This window comes from Opisthocomus hoazin, chromosome 1, assembly GCF_030867145.1.
Source record: "Opisthocomus hoazin isolate bOpiHoa1 chromosome 1, bOpiHoa1.hap1, whole genome shotgun sequence".
In the NCBI taxonomy this organism is placed as follows: Eukaryota; Metazoa; Chordata; class Aves; order Opisthocomiformes; family Opisthocomidae; genus Opisthocomus; species Opisthocomus hoazin.
This window is the reverse complement of record NC_134414.1, coordinates 6,592,896-6,605,505: the sequence shown is the minus strand read 5'-3', so window position 1 is coordinate 6,605,505 and position 12,610 is coordinate 6,592,896. Positions and strand designations below refer to the sequence as shown.

General features: G+C 51.1%; 1 protein-coding gene across 12 annotated transcripts in view; it reads left to right on the top strand.

Annotated features, from left to right (window-relative positions):
- The window catches only part of PAK1 (p21 (RAC1) activated kinase 1), a 124,328-nt gene that overhangs the window by 73,001 nt on the left and 38,717 nt on the right, over positions 1-12,610 (top strand). For 11 of the 12 annotated variants that reach the window (XM_075415924.1, XM_075415916.1, XM_075415965.1 and 8 more), the window contains one exon: positions 10,547-10,757. In XM_075415924.1, coding sequence (XP_075272039.1) covers positions 10,568-10,757 — 190 coding nt within the window. In that variant the 5' untranslated portion in view covers positions 10,547-10,567. Of the gene's footprint in view, positions 1-10,238; positions 10,260-10,546; positions 10,758-12,610 lie in introns of those variants that run through there. The other variant, XM_075415985.1, reaches the window with a different exon arrangement.

Below are 12,610 nucleotides of genomic sequence, written 5' to 3'. Positions count from 1 at the left end.
CCCCGAGCTACCTTAGGCTTTTTCATTTTGCCTTTTAAATGAGCTGCTTTTAGACCATTACGTGTAGCATAATCGAAGGAGTAGTCATTGCGAACTTGAAGCAGATTTATGTGCAGTTCTCAAATTTTTTGTCTTTACTGATGCGAAGTTACCTCTTTCAGTTCTGGGTGTCTGACCCTGCTTTCCTTGTCTCTTAATTCTGTTTGTCCACAAAAAGCTCATGTTCGATGCAGAGCTCGTTCTGTCTTGGGAGAATTTTTCGTTCTTCCTCTTCCCCCAGCTTGGAAGAAGAACCAAAACTCTAATGAAGCAATACGAAACTGAAGCAATCTTTGCGATTTCCTTTAATTAAAAACTCCTGCCAGTATGAAAATCCTGGCTAACAGTGAAGGGAATGTGACAGCTTTGCCAGTCATTACACAAATACTCCAGAGCGCGGGGCTTCCTACTGTCATTAGCTGCTGTGAACACAATGGAGCTACACACAGGAGCGAGCGCTACTCGGATGATAAATGTTTGCATTTCCAATTAGCGCTGAACTGTTGTGGCACTTCCCCTCAGTCTAATTGAGGCTCTTGGATGGCTTCATCCGCTAACGATGCTTGTGTTGTCTGCTTGCTCTTTAGTTTCCCAGCGAGAGAGGAGTTGGATGAGTTTTGCTCTTAAGAACATCGGTTTCCTCTTTGCGGGTCTCTGTCTTGATGTCTCTTGTCCTCAACAAAACTCACCTTTTACAGGTTAATCACAGAATCTCAGAATGTTAGGGTTTGGAAGAGACCTCTGTGGGTCATCTAGCCCAACCCCCCTGCTGAAGCAGGGTCACCCAGAGCAGGCTGCACAGGACCTTGTCCAGGTGGGTCTTGAATATCTCCAGAGAAGGAGACTCCACAACCTCCCTGGGCAGCCTGTTCCAGGGCTCCATCACCCTAAAAGTGAAGAAGTTCTTCCTCATGTTCGGATGGAACTTCCTGTGCTTCAGTTTGTCCCCATTGCCCCTTGTCCTGTCACTGGGCACCACTGAAAAGAGTCTGGCCCTGTCCTCCTGACACCCACCCTGCAGATATTTATAAGCATTTATTAGGTCCCCTCTCAGCCTTCTCTTCTTCAGGCTGAACAAGCCCAGCTCCCTCTGCCTTTCCTCGTAGGAGAGATGCTCCAGTCCCCTCATCATCCTTGTAGCCCTCCACTGGACCCTCTCCAGTAGCTCCTCATCTTTCTTGAACTGGGGAGCCCAGCACTGGACACAGCACTGCAGATGGGGCCTCACCAGGGCAGAGTAGAGGGGGAGGAGAACCTCCCTCGACCTGCTGCCCACACTCCTCTTAATGCACCCCAGGATCCCATTGGGCTTCTTGGCAGCCAGGGCACACTGCTGGCTCATGGTTAACCTGTCGTCCACCAGGACACCCAGGTCCCTCTCCACAGAGCTGCTCTCCAGGAGGTCCGCCCCAGCCTCTACTGGTGCATGGGGTTGTTCCTCCCCAGGTGCAGGACCCTGCCCTTGCCCTTGTTGCACTTCACCAGGTTCCTCTCTGCCCAACTCTCCAGCCTGTAGCAGACTTTCTGCTCTTTGTGCACTGTGGCTTTTGGCTAACCACTGCGTTACGGTGTCCGCTGTGCGTGTGGGATGTTGTTGACTGGACCTGACAATGTTCTAATTTTCTGACATATTTCTTACCCCTGCCCCCGTTGCTAAATGGCAAATGTCAAAGCTCTGCCTTTAATGAGGTGCACGGGTACATGCTGCGCTTTCACAAATACCTGTGTCTATTGAAAACATGAATACGTTGTGCTAGGAATTATTCCACTTTAGGGGGTCGCTGGTCTTGATGCCGTGCTGTACGTTTATCTGCTGGATTGGAAACTTTTGAATGGGAGAATGATTAATGATGCGGCTGCTGTCGGTTGCTGTTGCTGCGGTTTGGACTCAGAGCCAAGTAGCTTAGGTGGAGAGTAGCAGGAGTGTGTTTAACTGTCTGCGTTAATGTATTTTCTTTACGCTGCATCTAGTCATTTCCTCTGGAACACAGATTTCCTCCAGGAAGACTGCTGGTATGGGCTTCGGGTATGCTTTAACAGAAGAGGCCTTTGTATTTCCCACCCTGCTTCGCAAGCTCCGACTCCAGTCGCTGCTTTGACTTGTGCGGTTGAAGCCCTGCCTTCCCGCGAGCGAAAGTGGAACCAGAGCCAAGGCGGCTCCTCACCGCGCTGGGAAACGGAGCCTGCCCTGACATCTGCAACCGCGGACTTGCTTGTTCAGGCATGTGGCTGGGGGAGGAGAGAGCACTTCTGCAGAGGAGGAAAGGAGGACGATTTGTGGGCTGAGAAGGTTTAAAAATGATACTCGTGGTTCCTTTTGCTTGGATTTTCTTTTTTTTTTTCTTTTTAAATATGGATGGAATTTATTTTTCTTGGGCTCTTTTTCACTGTTAGAATGGGGTAAGCGCTTGGTCAAAATGGACAGGCTTCTGCCTGGGGATGGGAACAGCCGGAGCCGCTCTCTGCAGCTCTCAAAGCTCGAGCTACCCGGCTGGAGCAGAAGCAATGTGAGTTCATCTTGTGCTCCTGGCACCCGGGCATGGCTGGCGCTGACCGTGAAATGGTTATTGTTGGACACTGCCAGTCATTCCTGAAACAACCGAAGCCAAGTTGAAGCATGGCGACTGAAGACGGCTTTGCCTCGCAGCAATGTGGGATTCCAGCCTCATCTGGTGGAAAGGGCTTGACCTGCCGCAGTGCTCCTGAAGCTCTCTGTGTGGCTGGGTTGCTGCCACAGTGGTCGTGCATGGGTCCACACTGTGGAGGCTGGCGAAAGCTGGGCCTGGATTACTTAAAACAAAACAGAAAGAAGCTTCCTTAGCTGGAGTGAAAGGAGAACACTGCTCCGTTGCTAGGGATCGAGCGGTTATAATTAGTCTGTTCTTCTTTAGAAGCGTATCTGAGCAGTACGGTGGCTTAGCACCTATGTCTGCCCGGGAGGAGATTGTGCAGCTCTCCTGCCCGGTCGTGCCCGCTGCGATGATGTCCGTGTCCTCCGGCAAAAGAGGGGCTGGGGATTCCCCCCCGGCTGCTCTCGCGTTTAGCCCAAACAGCTGGGGTTGAATTAAAGGCCTTTTTTTTCAAAGAACCCTCCGGTCTTTGAGCTTTTAAAAATTCCAAGCCATGGAGTCCTCCAGCATAGTAACCGGTCGATCATCCCTTCTGTCTAGCACTATGGAAAGAATGCTGGCCATGGAGCAAAACTGCGACCAGTAGCTGGCCATCGTTCAGTAGTGCCCAGCGACAGGACAAGGGGCAATGGGCACAAACTGAAGCAGAGGAAGTTCCAGCTGAACATGAGGAAGAACTTCTTCCCTCTGAGGGTGACGGAGCACTTGAACAGGCTGCCCAGGGAGGTTGTGGAGTCTCCTTCTCTGGAGATGTTCAAGACCCGGCTGGACAAGGTCCTGTGCAGCCTGCTGTAGGTGACCCTGCTTCGGCAGGAGGGTTGGACTAGATGACCCACAGAGGTCCCTTCCAACCCCTACCATTCTGTGATTCTGTGATCTGCCCTGGGAGCGCGTCTGCCTCCCCGCTCCGCACGCCCACTCGCTCTGGATGCAGCAGCGGATGCGTTCTCTGCTAAAGGTGCATTTATTTTCAGGGTTCATATTGTTTCGTTTAATTCAGCGATTTCATCTGCGTCTCTGGGTGTCAGCAGCACCTTCAGGGTCTAACAGGTAAATTCTAAAGATAGATGAGCAAACACTGCTATTTTTATAATCCTTTATTTATTAGAACTTTATGAAACCTGGTGGTTTTTTATAATGCCCATGTAAATATTTGGGTCTGGGCTGATGCGTTGGTGGCCCTTGACTTTTTATTTGTTTAACTGGCACACTTGCACAGCGCTCGTGCAGTAGCTGGCTGGGGAGGGAGCTAGGAGCTGCAGCTTCTGGGTTTTTTTTAATCACCTCTAAATGTGACGATCAGTCTGTCCTCCCGCAGGGTGCGTGCGTTGCCGCTGCCCTTTGCTGTGACAGCGCGTGCCCCAGATCCCATCCGCTGTCACGTGGGGGAAAAGGACGCCTCTTGCCTCTGTCGCAGGTCGAACGCGTGTGGGGTGGCTTTCCTTCGATGTGAGGCTGCGCTGGAGATTTAGTCTCATGTAAAGTAATAAAAAAAAAAAGAGTATCTTTTCATCCTGTGTCGAAACCCAGCTGGTAAACTCAGCCGTTCATTTTCTGCTGGGATGTGGAGGAAAGCGTGACACACGGGGAGGGAATCTGCTGCTCGCGATGTGTTTGAACAGGGCAGGGGACGGCCCCTGCTCCTTCCCACCCGGGCAGGGCAAGGAGCATGAAGCAGATTTTCACTGTGTGTGCCCGAGCAGTCTCTGGCCGTGGGGTGGAAGGGATACCGCTGCGGAGGTGAAACGCTTGTTCTGATCCTGATTGAATCGACTCCATTAAAGGTCAAGGCTCCTGCTGCCTTTTTTGTGGGCAAGGCACCCTTTCCTCACCCTGGCGTCAGCAGAAAAATAGCAGCTTGTTAAAATGTGAGATTTCCTCCTGGTGGTGGGCAGAGAGGGAAAAACAGTTGCTGAGCATCTCCCTGCCCCCTCTCTTGTTTGATCGAGTTTGTTCATCTGTAAGTTGTAGTGAGTAACTTACAGCTACTGTCTTGCCAGACTGCATGAATTATAGATGGCTCTTTTATGAGTTTTCGTGTTGACTACCAGCAATTAGTATGCGTTGGGCATCGTTATCTTTATGGCATCTACTGTAGCGTAGGTTTCAGCTCCTCTGACTTTTTAATTGCTTTCTGTTTTAGCAATCAGTCATCTGCTTGTCTCGCTAAGGAGTGCAAAGAAAACACAGCCAGCTCGATCGAAACTTAGAGTTCAGCGTGGAGCATCAGGTTTGAAATGATGTGGTTTACCAGAAGGAAAAATGACATAAATAGAGGATCTTTGTTCTCTCGTTAATTTTTTTTTTCGCGCATGTGTGTGTGTGTGTTCCACAGAATCACAGAATGGCAGGGATTGGAAGGGACTCTGGGGATCACCCAGTCCAACCCCCCTGCTGAAGCAGGGTCACCCAGAGCAGGCTGCACAGGACCTTGTCCAGGTGGGTCTTGAATATCTCCAGAGAAGGAGACTCCACAACCTCCCTGGGCAGCCTGTTCCAGTGCTCCGTCACCCTCAGAGTGAAGAAGTTTTTCCTCATGTTCAGACGGAACTTCCTCTGCTTCAGTTTGTGCCCATTGCCCCTTGTCCTGTCACTGGGCACCACTGAAAAGAGTCTGACCCCATCCTCCTGACACCCACCCTGCAGATATTTATAAGCATTTATAAGGTCCCCTTTCAGCCTTCTCTTCTCCAGGCTGAACAAGCCCAGCTCCCTCAGCCTTTCCTCGTAGGAGAGATGCTCCAGTCCCCTCACCATCCTCATAGCCCTCCGCTGGACTCTCTCCAGTAGCTCCTCATCTTTCTTGAACTGGGGAGCCCACAAACTGAAGCAGAGGAAGTTCTGTCTGAACATGAAGAAGAACTTCTTCCCTCTGAGGGTGACGGAGCACTGGAACAGGCTGCCCGGGGAGGTTGTGGAGTCTCCTTCTCTGGAGATGTTCAAGACCCTCCTGGACAAGGTCCTGTGCAGCCTGCTCTGGGTGACCCTGCTTCAGCAGGGGGTTGGACTGGGTGACCCACAGAGGTCCCTTCCAACCCCTACCATTCTGTGATTCTGTGGTTCTGTGATTTGCGTTCCTGTTGGGATGGATCTCGCCGAGCAGAGGCTGCCATGTCGTAGCGATGAGGCTATGCCGGCCGGGGAAGCAATTGCCTGGTGCTCTAAACCTGAGCAGGGCCTGCACGAGGCGGGCTGTTTAAAGCCTCCCGACGTGTGAATTGGCAGGAGATTGTTTTAGGAAGAAGAGAATTTGCACAGCCGGCCAGGCTACGGTGAGGGTGACGGCCGCCGCAGTAACTGCTCGGCGTGGCTCTGTGCTCCAGGCTCTCAGCTCTGCTCTGAAGCCCCGGAGAAGTGAGTGTGGTTCTGTCAGGACAGGGTTTCATCCACAGACTTTGAAGCCGACAGAAGTTTAAAGCGTAGCAGTGTTGAGTTTGGGGATCGGCTGTGTCGCTGTATCACGGTGGGAGGACTCATGTAAGCAGGTTTTTGGTTTTCCCTTTAAATATGTGCTGGGAAAAGGCTTTTGGGACCCCTCTAGGAGAGTGCTGCTGTTACAGGGGATAACTTCTGTAGAACCAGTCTCTGAGTTTTGTGAGCTGAAGGATTTCTCTCACCCTGCATCTCCAAAAAGATTAAGTAGCTCTTATGACTCCAAACAGAAGACTTTGATGAGGAGGAAAGTCTGGGGGCTTGAGAGACGGAGAAGAAAGGAGAGGATGCACTGCAGGCTTTGCCCACGCGAAAGTTGCAGTTATCGGATAGGTGTAAAACAATATTGGTTGTTAAACTGTGTGACTTCTCAGCAGCTACTTGCTCATTCAGGGAGTAACGTAGGACAAACAAGAGCTTGTACTGTCAGTGTTTCTAGCCCTGAGGTGAAACAGTAACTCACTCGTGTTCTGTCCTTTCCGACTGAGGGATTTGGAAAAACCCCATTTTGGTTTGGCCTGGATAAGTGGCAGGTGCCGACCAAAACCGCTCTATCACCCCCCCTCCTCAACTGGACAGGGGAGAGGAAATATGATGAAAGGCTCGAGGGTTGAGACAAGGACAGGGAGAGATCACTCACCAATTACCATCACGGACAAAACAGACTGAACTTGGGGAGAAAAGGGAGTTTAATTCATCACCAATCAAATCAGAGTAGCATAGTGAGAAATAAATCCAGATCTTAAAACACCTTCCCCCCCACCCCTCCCTTCTTCCCGGGCTCAGTTTCACTCCCGTTTCTCTCCCTCCTCCCCGCAAGTGGCACAGGGGGACGAGGAATGGGGTTACGGTCAGTTCATCACACGTTGTCTCTGCCACTCCTTGTCCCTCAGGGGGAGGACTCCTCACACTCTGCCCCTGCTCCAGCGTGAAGGTTCCTCTTACGGGAGACAGTTCTCCACAATCTTCTCCAATGTTGGTCCTTCCCAGGGGCTGCAGCTCTTCACGAACTGCCCCAGCATGGGTCCCTTCCCATGGGGTGCCATCCTTCAGGAACAGGCTGCCCCAGCGTGGGTCCCCCACAGGGTCACAAGCTCTGCCAGCAAACCTGCTCCGGCGTGGGCTCCTCTCTCCACGGGTCCGCAGGTCCTGGCAGGAGCCTGCTCCAGCATGGGGCTCCCCACGGGGTCACAGCTTCCTTCAGGCATCCACCTGCTCTGGCATGGGGTCCCTTCCATGGGCTACAGGTGGAGATCTGCTCCACCGTGGACCTCCATGGGCTGCAGGGGAACAACCTGCCTCACCATGATCTTCATCACGAGTTGCAAGGGAAGGCTCTCTGCTCCGACATTTCGGGCACCTCCTCTCCCCTCCCTTCTTCACTGACCTTGGTGTCTGCAGAGTTGTTTCTCTCACATCGTCTCATTCCTCTCTCCACTGCCATCTTACCACAGGTATTTTTTCTTCCCCTTTCTTACATACGTTATCACAGAGGTGCTACCACCGTCGCTGAATGGCTTGGCCTTGGCCAGCGGTGGGTCTGTCTTAGAGCCAGCTGGCACTGGCTTTATCAGACATGGGGGAAGCGTCTCACAGCTTCTCACAGAAGCCGCTCCTTAGCCCCCCGCTACCAAAACCTTGCCACGAAAACCCATAAGACCCTCTTATACTGAAGAAACTGTGAGCGGATCTCCCTGGGGTTTCTGGTGGAACCGAGAGTGAAGATGCTTGACATCCAGAGGTTCTTCTTATGTTTTCATGGTCTTTGTTTTTGTTTTTTTTTGTTTTGCTTATGTTCGTTTTCCTCCCCCCAGTATAGGCCAGCCTCTGCCTATAATCTGGGGGTGGTGTTTCTTCCTCTTCTCACTTCGTTTTCTCCAGCCTGGGGACACACGCTGCTCAGTTCCCTTCCTGGTCTGGGGTGGCATCCAAGCCCCATACAGTAAACCTGACTCAGCCCCCTGCTTAGTCCCGTGCCTCTGACAGCAGGTAGCCAGCGCCGATCCTCACCTACTCGCCTCCCTGCTCGGTGGGAGAGGGACCCAGCCACGAGCCAGTCTCCCCGGCCATCTCAGCCATGCCTGCAGCTCCAGCCAGCCTGGCCAGCGTGGGGCTCCTCGGAATCGCCTTGGTTCAAACCTCTGTGGGGGCAAACCAGGGCGCTGCAGGGGCAAATGTGGCACCCGCTCCTGGGGAGGGCCGTTCGGCAGGCACAGAGCTGCCAACATGTGTTTTCCTTCCGCTTCCCTGTTTGCAGCGTATTCCTAGCACCCTCCCAGCGTATTCCGAGCACCCTCCCAGCGATTTGCTTTCGCGTGGTTAAATAATCCCCAATGCAAACATTGCAGCTCTGCCGTGGCACTTCTGCTCGCGTCGTTTCAAATGCTTTAGCTGTGCCAGTTCAGTGCCAACACCGCTGACGCTGCGAAGCGCAAAGCCCGTCGGCGAGGCCTCGGTATTGACCAGTTGGGTTTTAGTTGAGACTTTTTTCCGCTGCTTAGACGGGGAGAGCAGTCGTTTACGCGACTTCGTGGCTGGCACTGCAGCCGTCGCTTGGTTCTGCTCTGTTTGATGCTGGAGCACAGCGCGAGGCTGAAGCGTGAGCGATGGGACGTGCGCAGGGCACGTGCCCAGAGAGATGCACGGCGAATTTCCTCCCACCCCTCCCAAACGCCGAAACTCTCCCACCGTTAAAACCAAGACCCCAAATGCCAGCTTGTCATTTAAAACTCCGTTGCGCAGTTGTGCTGGGAGAAAGCAGGGCTGGGGTCAAACCTCTGGCAAAGCTCCCTCTGTCCGAAGCCTCACAGGCTGCGCGGTGCTGCCAGCTCTCCCTTTAAGAGCAGAATCACAGAATGGTAGGGGTTGGAAGGGACCTCTATGGGTCATCTAGTCCAACCCCCCTGACGAAGTAGGGTCACCTACAGCAGGCTGCACAGGACCTTGTCCAGGCGGGTCTTGAATATCTCCAGAGAAGGAGACTCCACAACCTCCCTGGGCAGCCTGGGCCAGGGCTCTGTCACCCTCGGAGGGAAGAAGTTCTTCCTCATGTTCAGACGGAACTTCCTGTGCTTCAGTTTGTGCCCATTGCCCCTTGTCCTGTCGCTGGGCACCACTGAAAAGAGTCTGGCCCCATCCTCTAAAGCTGTTGAACCATTTTTTCCACCCAAACAGAAACCGTTCCTGCTTCGGTCTTTATTCGGAGCTTCTTTTGAGACCGTAACGCAGGCAAATTCCAGTTTCCAGAAGGATCTTGCTGCAGCCAGGCTGTGTCGGGACTAATGCTGATCTCGTTTGGATGGAACAAGCTGGTTGTTGCAGAATAATCTATTACCCTGCTCTAAAGCTTCCGTCTTTCAATCCGCACAGCAGGGATTATTTACTTAGGGATTTACGTGTGTGTTGGGGATCTAGGTTTGTTTGACCCCTCCAACAGAACAAAAACGCAGTCGACTTCCCGGCGGTTTGAACTGCGCCTGAAGCGTGCCGCTGCCACGGAAAGGCCAGGGCCGGCTTGGGGCCGGCGAGGGGCCGTGGCATGGCGTCCACCATGGCGTGGGTACAGCTCGGCGGCTTCCCGGCCGTCCCTGCCTCCAAAACAGTTCGGCAGCTTTTTGGCAAAACCTGAGCAGCTGCATCGAAACTCTTTGAGCGCAAACATCAGTCTTGCTGCGTCGTGCTGTGCTGGAGACCGACACAAACCTTTTGTCGTAGTTTTTGGTGGAGCTAGCGTGGATCCGAGAGGTCTTGTGAGCTCAGGAACTTGTTGGCTCATGCTGGATGTCTTTGCTACCTGGGATTTACTGCTTTTCCTCCCCACCCTACATCACAGAATCACAGAATCACAGAATGGCAGGGGTTGGAAGGGACCTGTGTGGGTCATCTAGTCCAACCCTCCTGCCGAAGCAGGGTCACCTACAGTAGGTTGTAGAGTAACTTGTCCAGGCGGGTCTTGAATATCTCCAGAGAAGGAGACTCTACAACCTCCCTGGGCAGCCTGTTCCAGTGCTCCGTCACCCTCAGAGGGAAGAAGTTCTTCCTCATGTTCAGCTGGAACTTCCTCTGCTTCAGTTTGTGCCCGTTGCCCCTTGTCCTGTTGCTGGGCACTACTGAAAAGAGCTTGGCCCCATCGTCCTGACACCCACCCTGAAGATATTTGTAAGTATATATTAGGTCCCCATGTAATATATATTAGGTTTGCTTGAGACTTGGCTGTATCCTGAAATCAGCTTTTTGTGAGGATCAATAACTCAAACTCTTCAACATAGTCTGGTTAACAGAAAAAATGTGGAGCTTGAGTAGATTTTGTCACATTGACACGTGGCCTGTGTTGGCATGAGGTTACAACCTAGTCTACAAATACCTGCGTGTGGTTTATGTGGCAGTGTGTGATTCCCGCTTACAACCAATAACTAAGGCTTCTGATTTCTTTTTCCTATTCCCAGTAACGGCCTCCCCAGCTGAAGATGTCGAGCAATGGAGTTGAAATGGAAGACAAACCGCCTGCTCCCCCGATGCGGAATACCAGCACTATGATTGGATCGGGAAGCAAAGACGCTGGAACTTTGAACCATGGCTCAAAACCTTTGCCTCCCAACCCAGAAGAGAAGAAAAGGAAGGACCGGTTTTACCGCTCTATTTTACCAGGAGATAAAAGTACAGTATTTTGCCTCTGCTCATAAACCCCCTGTCTGACTGTTGCTCTGAATGACCGTAGTTCAGCACCCGATGCTTAGTAATCATTTAGGTTTTAGAAAAAAAACTGTGTGTTTGTTTTCTGTGCGACTGTCTTGGTCATTTTGGCGTTCATAAGGTGCTGGCTGTTGGAACTAGTTTTTCTAATGATTAATCCATCCCACTTGCTCTGGTTTGTGCTTTTTTTTTTCCCCTTTTTTTTTCCTTCCCCTTAAATTAATGAGAACAGTGTCCCCGAATACTGGGGCTGGCTCTGCCACTTCCCAGCCTGACTTGTCTGTAGTCGTCTTGAAAAACATCACTTTTTGTGCCCATTAGAAGCTGACCATTTAAAGCTGGCACTGGCAATTCCTCTGGTGGGAAGAGGGGTGAGGTCTTCTGCTTGTTTGTTGTTTTCAACAGCAAATAATTGGAGTTAAGCAGGACAAACAGGCCATCTCCTGCAGGGCCTGTCATATGTTACTGTACGGTCAGTTATTCTGTTGCAGTGCTTGGGTCAGGCAATGTCTACTTGCTGTTGAGAGTAATCCACTACTGCAAGTTCTGGCGCATTTCTTGTAAACTGAAGGAATTTTCTCCTGTGATAGGAACTGTAACAGATGGAATTGAAGATAGGAACTGTGAACTGTACATGAAATTCTTATTGTTAAGATGAGGATATTTTAAAAAGCGCTCTATCATGAATCTTTCGAAGTGATGTAAGAAAAAAAAAATCCCCATCTCCTAATATGTGCTGGTTTCTTTTTATATCTGACCTGTTTCTTGGAGTTCCTCTTTCTAATACAGCAGCTTCTCATAGAGCCTGCATTGCCGCAGTATCTGGATGCTGGGTAACGAAAGTCAGGCCTGGGTACCTTCAGCTTCCTGGGCTTCAGAAGGGAGGCTGCCTGCTTAATTTTTGTTAGTGAAAAGACTAATTGGAGTGATAGTTTCACTAATTTAAATAAGCGAGTTCTAGGTTCATTTTCTACAAAATATTGCAGCATTCATTATTATTATTACGTGACACCTTCGGCAGCTTTGGATTGCTTTACAAACACAGATTTTTGATTCTGCAACCCAGGCACCCATGAACTCCGTGCTAAAAGTTTGCCAGAGCTCGGTTAGAACTTGCCATTATGAGTTTTAATCCTAAAGAGCTGCAGGATTTTTGTGTCGGCTTACTTAAAGGAGAGGGGTTTCTAAAATCTCTGGGCTCGGCAGTTGCAGAGAACAAAGAAATCGCCTGAAATTTAAAAGAGAGTGAAAGAAATGCAACCCGAAATGCTAGTTTGAAGTGGGTTTTAAAGGAGAGCTGCAAAAGGGATGGGTGCGGGTGCAAGCAGCAGACAGGCTGCCGCTGATCTGAAGATGCCTGCGCTTGCTGAAGAGTGGCCAACGCGGCAGATGCTTCGAGACGCGAGAGGGTTTTGTTTAGCCAAGCCCAGCAGAGCCTTCTGTTGCAGTACACCTGCCCGAACGAGAATGGCTGCTTCTGTCCTCTAATTCCTGTTGAGCAGAAAGTGTCTTCAACACTGTCACCTTCGCTTCAGATTGGTTGATTTTCGCGTTATGAAAACTTCTTCTGCCACGTGACGATAACAAAATTCCCACTGCCTACTGCTGCCGAAACACGAATGAATTTCCCAGGAGTTCAGACACCTCTCTTTGGTTGGTGCTCAGAATAATTTGGGTGTGATTTGTTGGTTTGGTTGAACCAACAGGGGAACTGGTTTCCGTTCAGTTGGAGGAATATAATTTTGGGGAAATCCGTGACCTCTGCTGGGGTTACAAAGAGCCTGCGAAGATCTGAAATGCTTGGGGGTCAATTTTGC